The following is a 12,302-nucleotide window of genomic DNA, read 5'->3' as shown; positions in this document are numbered from 1 at the left end:
AAATTAAAATGATTTAATAGGAAGTTAGTATGTATATCAAGTACACGATGTAAACTGGCTTAATCGAAAGTTACTACCCGTATCAAGTGCACGATGTAAACTAGTGGTCTGTTTTTTGTTCCTATACTAGACTGCACCAGAATTCTCTTTCTCGCTTTTTCAATAAATATCAAACATACACCTATCTCATTTTAAGTTCCAAAAGTGTACACTAGTTTAACCACAGAAAACAGACCTTAGGCTCTATTCGGTCTGTTCGCGTTGCTTGCACTTTTTGCACTTAACATCGTCGTTCTCTCTTTTCAACACCTGAATATATATTTATCCCTTTTTAAGTGCAAACATTTTTGGGGAATTCAAGCAACATGACAAACCTATTGTTTGCTCCGACACGGTAGCCAATCAATTTATCGCTTTTTTATGGTCTCTGTTTTGTGCATTTTGTGCAAAAACACGGTGAATAAGCCTAATTTCATCAAAATCGGAGGTGAGGTAGCGCAATTAAATAATTACCTCACTTTTTAAAAACTTTTATGATGGCGCAAAACAGTCGATTATACTTATTTAAGAGACGCAAGAGTTTTTAGTCTTGTGTCAGCCTCCTCCACATACATTATTTACCTCGAAACAAAATCAGTAAGTAAAAGTGTTAAAATTCCTTTCTTGTTAAAGAATCTGCTACAATACTTATTTCATATTAATTTGACATATATTATATATATATATATAAAAGATAAGTATATATATATATTTACATAAAAGATTATATTATTTTTTGAAAATTTGGATTTTAGATATTATTTGTTATGTTAAATGTTAACATTTAATAGCAACACCTTGTTTGTTCTATATTTTAATATTTTAAAGTATTATTTTAATATAATATACATAGATCTACGATCAAGATGACATCAATGTTTGACCAGTACGAGCAAGCTTCTCAGCGTTCCAAGCAAGTGCTGGCACCACCAATTCGTCCGGATATTGTACGTTTGTTACCTGACATCAACTAACGAGATACATAACCAAGTTGCTACAATTGTAACATTGTTTTACAGAGCACAGCTGGTTTCATTCAAATGAAGCTACAAGATGATGGACCGATATTCACTAAGCAAAAAGTCAACTTTCTGCCATCGGACAAAATTCTTCATTTAGTTGTTAGCAGTAACACGATTGTAATAGCTATGGCTAACAATATTTTGTTGCGCATTGACATGAAGCAACCTGATAAAACTGAAGGTAGGCAATTACTTGTATTTATTGTAATTATATGTATAAATAATAAAATTTTTCTCAGTACGAATATTTTGCTAATATGAAATTTATTTATTTTTTTTATGATAAAAAATAACTAAAGATGGATTAAACAATTATATTTTATTAATAATTGTAATAATGTGTATACTAAAATTTTCCTTTTAAATTATTTAACTTATAAATACATATATGAATTATTTTCTTATTGACAAATTATATTAAGAAATTAATAAAAAGACTACAAATACAAATTTCGTGTTTTATTATATAAAGTATATGTCAAATTACATACTTTCCACATTTACTTGAAATTAATTTGTCATATAGAGCTATTTACGTTTAATATAATGTAAATATTAAATTTTTATTTGCAGAAATTGACATATCCAAATATGCACTGAGCATGAAAATGTCCGGCTTGTTTTTGGATCCATTGGGTCATCACTTGTTGATAACTCTGGTACCAAGGCACGGAGAGAATCCACTTCCAGAATTATTCTACTTGCACAGAAAGACAACAAAACTCAAACAGGCTGGAAAGTTCAAGGGCCACGAAATCACCGCAGTGGGTTGGAATTTTTCTAATGCTTCGGAAACGAGCACTGGTCCCATTTTACTGGGTACTTCGAAGGGCCTGATTTTTGAGACAGAGATTGGCTTGGAGACCGACAAGATTTTTAATACGAGTTTAGAACAGTATTGGCGTCAGGTATTAATTACTTATATACTGCTAGGGCCATCATTTTATTTATTCACCTACAACACCTTTTCACCATTGCGCTATTCATTTTTAACAAAGCTTCCAAATTATCTGCCTCTTTATGGTTCAAAAGAGGCAGGAGGATTGGTAAGTTTATATATTTTTTTTTATATAAATATTTATATATACATATTATTCTATAAATATAATAAATTCAGATTTTTTAATATTACAAATAAGTAATTAGAAAAAATATAATCACATAAATATATAGACTCAATTTATAATTAAATTTACATAAAAGATAAGCTACGAGTCAACGCTAGTTGCTAGATGCTCACTAATCTACCAACTAGCGTTGACTTGCCTTTCTTTTATGTAAATATAATTAGGAAAATATTTTTATTGTCGTTATCATTTATTATCAAATCATTAAAAAAGTGTGCATGTGCCAAAAAAGTTATTTTTGTATCGTAAAACTTAGAAATTTATGCAGTGATCTTCGAAATAAAAAATATATACTCTAATATTATTCACATTTTTAATAATTATTTAGATAACCATCCAAATATTTTATCTGAAATAATATGAAATGTTTCTGTTTACAAATGTGATTTTAGGTATTTGATATAGGAAAAAATAGCAAGCCTCCAATCACTGGAATAGAATTCCACAAAATTCCTAATTCGGATAAATACGTGATCATCGTAACCACTCTTATGCGCATTTATCAATACATCGGTGCCATTGGCAATCCCGAAGAAAAGCCTCTCTTGCAACAAGTGTTCTACAAATATTTGAATGCACAAGGTAAAGAGAAAAAATAAAAGAATGTATGATTTCCTTAGTTTCAGTCAGCACATTATAATTCAATATTCCTTAAGGATATATTGAACATATTTTGAAAACATTTAATTATGAAAAAATTACAGATTGTTTTATATTGCATTTGAAAATAGTAGAAAAAAAAACTAAAAAAATAGTAGAAAAAATAGAATAACTAAATAAACAATCACAATGAAATTTTGTATAAATCATTTCGAACGTTTAAGTACTTACACAAAAAAATGAGCTTTTTAAATGTAAAAAAAGTTAATAATAAATATAATAAAGTAAATAAACTATAAAAATGTTCTATTAAATAAAAATATAATTTTTTTTTCAAATGAAAGAATTGTTTAGAAAAGAAATTTAAAAAACAGCACATTTGAATAAATAAATATATTACATTGCAGAGACCTTCAATGAAGTAATAAATTCTTTATCATATTCAAAGATGCAATTTTATTACCCATCATTGGGCGTCCTGCCAAAATCTTTTGGATGGCTGACGGAAGCTGGTATCCTGTACGCTCAGGTACATAATAAGGTGTTATTTTTAAAGATTTAAATGTGTGTGTTAATGCTATATGTAAGTCCAAACACGTGTTCCTTTTTTTGCGTCTATATTCATTTATCTTCATGCGTTTTTATTCTTTTGCTATCACGGAAATAAGGGAAGTTTGAATAGTTCATTCATAAATCTTGTAATTTCCTAATATGTTATTCTTTTTACGCATGATTACTTAGAAATGTTGGTGACCTCTCCTGGAGTTAATATGGCTCGCGTTGAAAATCATTGACCCGGATGAAGAGTGCATGATGATCGGTTTTAGGTGGACGCGAAACCGGACACGAACAATGTGCTGATCAACCAACGGATGTTGACGTGCCCGGAAACGAGTCTCATGGGCAGTAATGGTCCGCAAACTACTTCGATACCGTTGTCTTTTGTGCTGATGGAATTCCATGCGCTATTGTTGTATTCAGATCATGTGAAGGGCATATCACTGCTAAATCAGGAATTGATTTTCGAAGATGTTTATAACGACGTACGTATAATAATATATTAATAAATATACTTTTCTTTTGCACTTTTGCTTTATTATTATTATGAGATGATCAGTTATAATTACAATATAATACAGGTGTGTTCCATCTTTGCATTTGCAATGTTCGCGTGCATTATTTTATTCTTGTTTAACCTTTGATAACAATAAGGATGTAATGGTATATGCGAACATCAAGTAGAACGCCTAAGAATCAAGAATTAAAAGAGAATGCATGTGTATAGCATAGTTATAAATAATAGTATCTTTTTGCGCCTTGACCTGCGTTTATACTCTCATTGGCCTGTTTTTGCCTATTGTTATAAATAATATAAATACAATTAATTTATTAGAACTTTTAAGAACTCATGTGATAGTTGAATCTTTTCGCGAAATGTTAAATATATATCACGCAAATATGATTTAATGATGTTTAGGCAGTCGGTAAATTAATCGGCATTACCAAAGATCCGGCGACAAGATCGATTTGGGCTTATAGCGAGCGAGCTGTTTTCAAGTACAAAGTAACGAAGGAAGATAGGAATGTTTGGCAGGTAAAAAAAATGAGGATTTAATATTTTCAAAGTGATTATAGCGACAAAATGATGACCTTTCGCTTAGGTATATGTCGATAAAGGCGAATTTGAGCTGGCTAAGCAATATTGTAAAGATAATCCGGCGCACATCGACCAAGTGCTCGTGAAACAAGCGGAAATGCTCTTCAAGAATAAAGAGTAAGTTCATATACTCGTACATGTACTTGTGTATGTATAAATGTTTATATATAAGTATTCTTTTTTTTTTTTTTTTCAAATTTTGTCTACTTTTATCTAGCTAAGGTGTGGTTATTTTTTGTAATAAGTTCTTTGCAGATTTTAAGATGCTTATTATAGCATCATTATTAAATTGACGATCAATCGAATTTGTGATATTAATATTTTAATTTTAGTTTGTAATTGTGCTTTAAATCCAACAAGTGTGTCGGCTTGCAGTTTATAGAAATAAAAAATTTGCAAAAATTTGCATATAAATATATATTCAAATATATTCATTATATGTTCATTTTAACTGAAAATAAGATCATATTGGTCTAATATAATTGTTTATTTGGTTTGTTTCCTCTTGTAATATTTTGAACATGATTTTGCAGATACGAAAAAAGCGCTCTAATATACGCTGACACTCATTCGTCTTTCGAGGAAATTTCATTGAAATTTTTGCAGGAATGGCAAATCGAAGCACTGAAAACGTTCTTACGTAAGGTAAAATATAAGAACAGTTTTGTTTCATAATAAACAGTCATAAAATTGAATTGATGAATATTTGCATTAATTGCAATGATTACAAATTAATACTATAGAAAAAAATTATGTTATGTATAATTTAGAATTTTTATTTGTTATATAATTTCAATTGAATTTTCTTCTTACTTTTACATTTACATGAACGTTTCAAATTAAAACAATGTTTCAATTTTCTTGTTTTAATTTAAAATTGTATTAATAGTTATTTACTCTAAAATGAATCTAATTATTTGTCTCAAGAAACTCGACGGCTTGAAGACGCAAGACAAGACGCAGATAACAATGATTGTCATTTGGGTGACAGAGCTGTTTATGAATCAAATGGGAGCTCTCCGCAGTAGCAACACATCCTATCTTCACGATATGCAATACACGGAATTGCAGAAGCAGTTTAACAGCTTCCTCACCATTCCAAAAGTCGAGGTACTTGAAAAAAAATAAGAGTAGATCGAAAAGAAGGGATATATAGAGTTTTTTAACTACATATATATCATGAATGAACATATAGTGATCTAAATTAACTAGAATTATAGAGGATTTTTCGATTCAGTTTTTCATAAACATTACAGTGCGTACATGCCGGCTCTTGTGGCTGGTTTGGACCATCCAGTATATATATAGCTTGAATAAAAAGATGAGCATTTCGAAAGTTTTCTTTAATTTAAACTCATTTTATATTTAATAAATTTTGTTTATTTTCGTTCTTTTTTTAACTAACAAATTAAACCAAGTTATCACAAATTTAAATTGAAGTTAAGAAATGCTAACTAGAACTTTGAATGCAGGAATGTATCAGGAGAAATCGCAGCACAATATATGACTTAATGGCCAGTCACGGTGACAAAGATAATCTGATACGTCTGACAATAATGCACTGCAATTATGAGGAAGTGATTCGTCAACATCTGTATAAAAATAACTATTTAGAGGCGCTAGGGGTGCTTAAAAGTCAGAATAATAAGGATCTCTTCTATCAATTCGCCGGCATACTGTTACAAGAGTTGCCACGGCCTACGGTGGCTGTCTTGATTTCGCAAGGATCCTTATTGAAACCAGCAAAGCTTCTGCCAGCTTTGGTCTCATGCAACAGTGACGAGAAACACGTAAGAGAGAGAGAGAGAGAGAGAAAACAAATTAATAATTATTATCTCATATATATATATATATATATATATAATTATCATAATTATTTAATTATAATTATCATAATTATCTAATTAAGAATAACAGTTAATTAAAATTCACATCAAAAAGTAATATATAAAGATTATTATTTCTTCTAATTATACATAAGTAACTCTGTCGATAATTTATTTTTTGTAGGCGAAAGAAATTATTAAATATTTGGAGTTTTGTGTATATAAACAGGGTTCACAAGAGCAAGCAATTCACAATTTTCTTTTGTCCCTGTATGCACGTTACAAGCAGGATGAAGTAATGCGATACATAAGCTCTCAAGGTAAATATATCTTGCTATTTTTTTATTAGAAAATTAATTTATTTCAGTTATGAATTGTAATCTGTTGATTTATTATAATGTTATCGTTCGAAACAAAATGATTTATTGTTACTTCCAGGTCAAGATATCAGCATGGTGCACTACGATGTGCATTACGCGCTGCGATTGTGTCAAGAGGTAGGCTTGACAGAAGCCTGCGTGCAATTGTCGGCTTTACTCGGTTTGTGGATCACTGCTGTAGATCTTGCGCTTACAATCAGTGTAGATCTTGCCAAGCAAATTGCTGCTATGCCATCTGATCATGATGACGAGCTGAGGAAAAAACTGTGGTTGAAGATAGGTAAAAACCAGAACAATTTTTTAATCAATAGTATTAATGAATGGAATAGTCGATCTTTGTATAAGACTTTGAAATTGTGTTATTTTAGATCAGGCCTGTCCAATTTGAGCTCCGGAGCCAAAACGCAAAGTCATCGATGTAAAAAAATTCAGTGTAAGATTTAAATTTAAATTTGTGATAACGCATCTGAGTGACACTTATCAATACTTTACAGTTCCCGAAATATTACCCATATTTAATTTTTTTGCGTCGGTGGCTTTGCGTTTTGGTTCCGGAGCTCAAATTGGACAGATTTGTTCTAGATTATTTAAAAATATATATTTTTGTTGTATGTGCAGCGGAGCACGTGGTACGAGAAAAGGACGACATACAGCAAGCAATGGAATTTTTGCAACACTGCGATTTAGTTAGGATAGAAGATATTTTACCCTTTTTCTCCGATTTCGTCACGATTGATCATTTTAAAGAAGCTATTTGCAATTCCCTGCAGGTATATATATAAACTCTAAAACTATATTTCTGAATTTATAACTAAATTCTGAACTTTTTTTATCCTAAGAATATCTAATTTTTTATTTTTTATATTACTTATGTGCGTTTAATAATTATTTTATAATTATGTATGTACAAAAAGATTATAAAATTTAAAAATAAAATATTTATAATTATGTTCTAAAAAATATTATATATATAAATTAAATTGATAAATATTTACTTAATAAATTCTCTTTTCTCTCCTATATCTAATAGGAATACAATCAGCATATTCAAGATCTTAAGGAGGAGATGCAGGAAGCCACGAAAGCAGCAGAGCTAATACGAAAGGACATTCAAGCTTTCAGAACTAGGTACTGATAGAGCATTCTTCTACTATTTTTAATATTGGGTTTCTACAACCTGCATTATAAAGATTTCCTCTTTATATAGTCAACTGTACATTGAATTATCTCTGAATGAGAAAATCAATATTTTGAAAAATCATCGGCTGTGTTGAGCAGAAAACGCAACTTTGCAACTGTTGTAAAATCTTCAATATGATTGGTTTATACATTTGGATCCATAAGGGATCAAAAGCAGGAACCAATCATATTGAAGAATTTTACAATAGTTGCAAAGCTGCTTTCTCTGCTGAACACAACCATTAAGTGAAAATTAATTACGAATTTTTTTCAGATGCACTTTTGTGCATGCGCGAGACACGTGTAATACATGTGAGGTGCAACTATTGCTGAGACCTTTCTATGTATTTCCCTGCGGTCATAAATTTCACAGCGATTGTTTAGTGGCAGCGTTAACGCCGATGTTATCCATGGATCAGAGGACAAAATTAGCAGATCTTCAGCGACAGTTTACAGCTATTTCAAATCGGCCCGAAGATACCACCTCGACGACCTCCGTGTCATTGTCCACGAGAGACAAAATCAAGACTGATATCGATGAGCTGGTCGCTTCAGAGTGTCTTTACTGTGGAGAACTTATGATAGAGTAAGTTTAGTAATTAAAGAATTCTCTAGTTACAAAATTCTAAAATTTAAAGCTTAAGAATGTATCGCCCGTATCTCCCTGCCAAAAGGTGAATTAAAATTGAAATGTGTCAACATTTATACTTTCATATATAAAAATGAATGAATTATGTACAGAAACAATTGTATGATAACAATTGTGTATATCATATTGTTTTAATAATACATTTTTATAATTTATTTACTTTATTTGCTGTTATATTTTTCATTTGTATAATATTTCAACTTTTCAATTTTTTGGACAAATATTTTAAAATTTATGCAAAATTTTATTACATTACAGAGATTGGTTCTTCTGTAATAATAAATAAATAAATATATAAAATTTATTTATTTCGAATTTTAATTTATTTTTGGCAAGTATTATATGAGTGACATATTCTTAAAAAATTGAAATTGCAATATTTTTTAGATCTTAACAAATGATCGGTATAATGATTGATTATACTTCGCAGATCAATAGATAAACCATTTATTGAGGAAGAGGATTATGAACGCGTAATGAAGGAATGGACGTAATGAAAATTTCTCACTGAAAATGTGATAGAGTACGTTTATCTCTTTTATTTTTAAGAGATTAATTGCGCTCTGTATTATACATATATATCTACACATGTAATTGATGATAATAATAGCTTGGTCATAAATTATTATACTCTCAACGTTGAATTTTTGAGACTTGAAATTTTATGAATTTTTTATAGCTATAATCAATTTTTTTTAATGAATTAATTAAAAAAAATATTACGATATGTTAAACTTTATTTCCAAATTTTTCAGGCTTGTATTATAGTGAAATTATTATATAATATAGTGAAGAGCGTCTTTAGGATCGGTCAAAGTTGGATGTTCGAATAATATAATAGTCTAAGTACATGAATTTAATTAATCTTAAATGTGACTGTGCGCCGAAACATTCCTGGCTGAGGTAATATTTTTTGCAATAAGAATTTTCTTATTTGAAATAAGGGAGAATTATATATATTCGCGAATGTTTTGGCTCGTGATTATTAGCATCTCAAATTGACTGTGTCTTAATGTCCGAATGTTTCGGCGCACAGTCACATTTGAGATTAATTAAATTCATGTACTTAGAATATTATATTATTTCAACATCCAACTTTGACCGATCCTAAAGGCGCTCATCACTATATTATGTTGTTACATTTACTCAGTCGGTTTCTTGTTTGAAATTATTATAATTACCTAATTATTAGGATTACAATTTTGGAGCCTATATGTATAATATAATATATAATTGTATTCAAATTGTATTTATGTATATATATATAGATCAATTTTTTATCATTTTATAATAGAGGAAACTTAATATTTGTAATATGGATCCAATCATTGTAACAAATTTGATTAGTTTAACCAACTCATTAAAATATAATCGAATAATTTATTCATATGCCAGAAATAAATGTATACATTTTGAATTGAAATTTTACTTAATACTAATGCCTTCCTTATAGTATACATTTAACAGTTTTTTAACAATTTCATCTTTAAATTTTTTTCGAAGAATTAGTTGTTGCTTCACAAGTTAAATAATTATGTCAATATTCATAATCAATTTTTATTGGCATTATTATGCTTTTGTATAAATAAATAATGGATTATTAGCTTAAACTATCAGCCTTTTATAGCAAAATGTTAAGAAATTGAGAAACCACTAACATTTTATTGTAAAAAAAAAAGTGAAAATAGAACACTATGTTGTGCTAATAATTCGTGATGATAACTCAATATCTTATTCAAATGACTGATTATTGCTTTTTGTATTGATTAAGATTTATAAAAAATGTTTTTATATTCTCTAAGAGTTTGTTTTTACATACAATCGATATGAATATTTTTCTTTTTATCTGGAAGCATGCAGATAGGACTTGATAAAATGATCAGCTTCGAGCTGTTAAACGATTTCCATCTCTGCTTTTTTGTTTCTCTTGCTAACGGACTTATTGTCATAAATGTAATAACGTAAAGGCTTGTTGGCCCATTCTGGACCGCAGCTATCGATTCCAATCCTGGCGGATTTTACGATTTTAATATCACCTAACGCACGATCGTCCTCGATCCATAAATTCTTCCATGTACAGAGAGAGTACCTACTGTGCTGCTTGTTAAGCTGGTACGCCATGCAGAGCTTCGAAGGACCGTTGCATAGTTCATGTGGTTTTAGATCGGCTTTTCTCGGTTTCGAACTGTTACGCTGATAAGCCATATGCTCCATGCCTTCTATAGGTTCGACAGCTCGCACCAGCACCGCGCATCCATCACCTTACCAATAATGAGATGAACATCTTTCGATGTAAAAGAATATCTATTCTTCTAAATTTCTATTCAAGAATATACTTCTAGGCAGGGTTGGGAAGTAACGCGTTACTTGTAACGTTACTTTTTCGTTACTTTTTTTTTGGTAACGATTTGGTAACGCCGTTAATTTTTTTTATTAGTAACGAGAAAGTAACGACGTTACATCTTCTTTCGTAACGAATAACGAAATTGACTCCGTTACTCTTGTATCGTTACTTTTTTATAGGTCACGGCCGTCATGGACAATCAAATTATAGATACTACAATAAACAAAAAACTTTTTGCCCATTTTTATTTTAATCACTGTCGTCGCTTTAGCATAGGAACACTAAAATATCTATTATATAATAAAATATCACAGAATTAAATATAAAATATTAATAAAAGATAAAAATGTTATAAGTATGTTTCTAAATATCTTATAGTTTATTTATACTCTGTCTTAGAAGCCTGTTTTACCATTTTAAAAAGTGTAATTATACAGAAGACAGATTTATTCATCGATTTTGATGAAATTAGGACAGATTTTCTTATCTCAATAGTCATCAACTTTAACCATTAATCAGTTTACCGAGCAGAGTGACATTTATTTTTCTATCAGAGTCGTTCATTTCGTGCAAAAATGCATCGAATGACTATAATTTCATCAAAATCGGTGAGTAGTAGGCTCGTCTCATCCTTCATAATTAAAAAAAAAAATAACGAAAAGTAATGATTTTTTTATCGTTACTTTTAAGTAACGGTAACGCGTTATTTTTTAGAATCAGTAACTAGTAACGGTAACACATTACTTTTTTCCGCAAATAACGGTAACGGTAACGTTATTTTTAAAAAGTAACTTTCCCAATCCTGCTTCTAGGCTTATGTAAAATATATTTTTTCCATGTACAACAGCTTCAATATGCATCAGTGCGTACTAGAGACACTTCTCTAATGCGCACTGGTGCGTTCAACCGAATTCGATATAAAATTAGTTCCGATCCTAAACTTTCAACATTTTGAAATCTGCTAAACGCGCACATTATGGGATTAAAAATTTATAATTTTAGATTAATGATGTAATTCAAAATAATACGAAAAATCAAACATTCATAATTATAATTGTTAATTTGATTAAATATATTTATTTAATTCTTTAATAATTAACTCTTTCTTAAGTACATATTTGTCAATATAAGAAGAACTCTGTACTTTTGTATTCAATATTTATTAAAATATTTTTTTTAATCTGCTAAACGCGCACGTTAAGATTAAAATTTATAATTTCACGAATTCTTTAATAATTAGAAACCTTTTACTTCTTAAGAATATACTTTTGTAGACAAGGAAAAATTTGAAATTTATCATGCACATAATATAGAAAGTTCCATGTACTTTTGTTTTATAAAGTTCAACTTATTGTGCAATGTAAGCGAGTTTCTCGCACTCAGAATTCTTTTCGTCGACGCTGGCGCTTCCCAGCACGTAATATCGTGTCTTTATAATATAACTATTGTCCGATTTAAGATTTTCAGATGGTATGGCTA

At 29.7% G+C, this 12,302-nt stretch overlaps 2 protein-coding genes across 5 annotated transcripts in view; one reads left to right on the top strand and one right to left on the bottom strand.

Annotated features, from left to right (window-relative positions):
* dor (vacuolar protein sorting-associated protein 18 dor) overlaps positions 1-9,072 on the top strand; it is a 13,748-nt gene extending 4,676 nt beyond the window's left edge. The window contains exons 1-18 of one of the 2 annotated variants that reach the window (XM_018517826.1): positions 251-636; positions 893-986; positions 1,059-1,242; positions 1,635-1,969; positions 2,581-2,770; positions 3,196-3,317; positions 3,616-3,831; positions 4,266-4,382; positions 4,450-4,562; positions 4,979-5,090; positions 5,373-5,555; positions 5,918-6,235; positions 6,456-6,591; positions 6,710-6,931; positions 7,270-7,421; positions 7,682-7,779; positions 8,105-8,416; positions 8,910-9,071. In XM_018517826.1, coding sequence (XP_018373328.1) covers positions 906-986; positions 1,059-1,242; positions 1,635-1,969; positions 2,581-2,770; positions 3,196-3,317; positions 3,616-3,831; positions 4,266-4,382; positions 4,450-4,562; positions 4,979-5,090; positions 5,373-5,555; positions 5,918-6,235; positions 6,456-6,591; positions 6,710-6,931; positions 7,270-7,421; positions 7,682-7,779; positions 8,105-8,416; positions 8,910-8,973 — 2,955 coding nt within the window. In that variant the 5' untranslated portion in view covers positions 251-636; positions 893-905 and the 3' untranslated portion in view covers positions 8,974-9,071. Of the gene's footprint in view, positions 1-250; positions 637-892; positions 987-1,058; positions 1,243-1,634; positions 1,970-2,580; positions 2,771-3,195; positions 3,318-3,615; positions 3,832-4,265; positions 4,383-4,449; positions 4,563-4,978; positions 5,091-5,372; positions 5,556-5,917; positions 6,236-6,455; positions 6,592-6,709; positions 6,932-7,269; positions 7,422-7,681; positions 7,780-8,104; positions 8,417-8,909 lie in introns of those variants that run through there. The other variant, XM_018517825.1, reaches the window with a different exon arrangement.
* The window catches only part of LOC108767788 (DNA-3-methyladenine glycosylase), an 8,817-nt gene continuing 3,335 nt past the window's right edge, over positions 6,821-12,302 (bottom strand). The window contains exons 5-6 of one of the 3 annotated variants that reach the window (XM_018517829.1): positions 10,569-10,740; positions 6,821-6,903 (exon numbers count right to left, since the gene is read on the bottom strand). In XM_018517829.1, the coding sequence (XP_018373331.1) occupies positions 6,891-6,903; positions 10,569-10,740 (185 nt within the window). In that variant the 3' untranslated portion in view covers positions 6,821-6,890. Of the gene's footprint in view, positions 6,904-10,184; positions 10,741-12,302 lie in introns of those variants that run through there. The other 2 variants (XM_018517828.1, XM_018517827.1) reach the window with 2 other exon arrangements.

This window comes from Trachymyrmex cornetzi, unplaced genomic scaffold (genome assembly GCF_001594075.2).
Source record: "Trachymyrmex cornetzi isolate Tcor2-1 unplaced genomic scaffold, Tcor1.1 scaffold726, whole genome shotgun sequence".
NCBI classification, from domain to species: Eukaryota; Metazoa; Arthropoda; class Insecta; order Hymenoptera; family Formicidae; genus Trachymyrmex; species Trachymyrmex cornetzi.
Note: the sequence above shows the minus strand (reverse complement) of the source record. Positions and strands in the feature narration are given on the sequence as shown.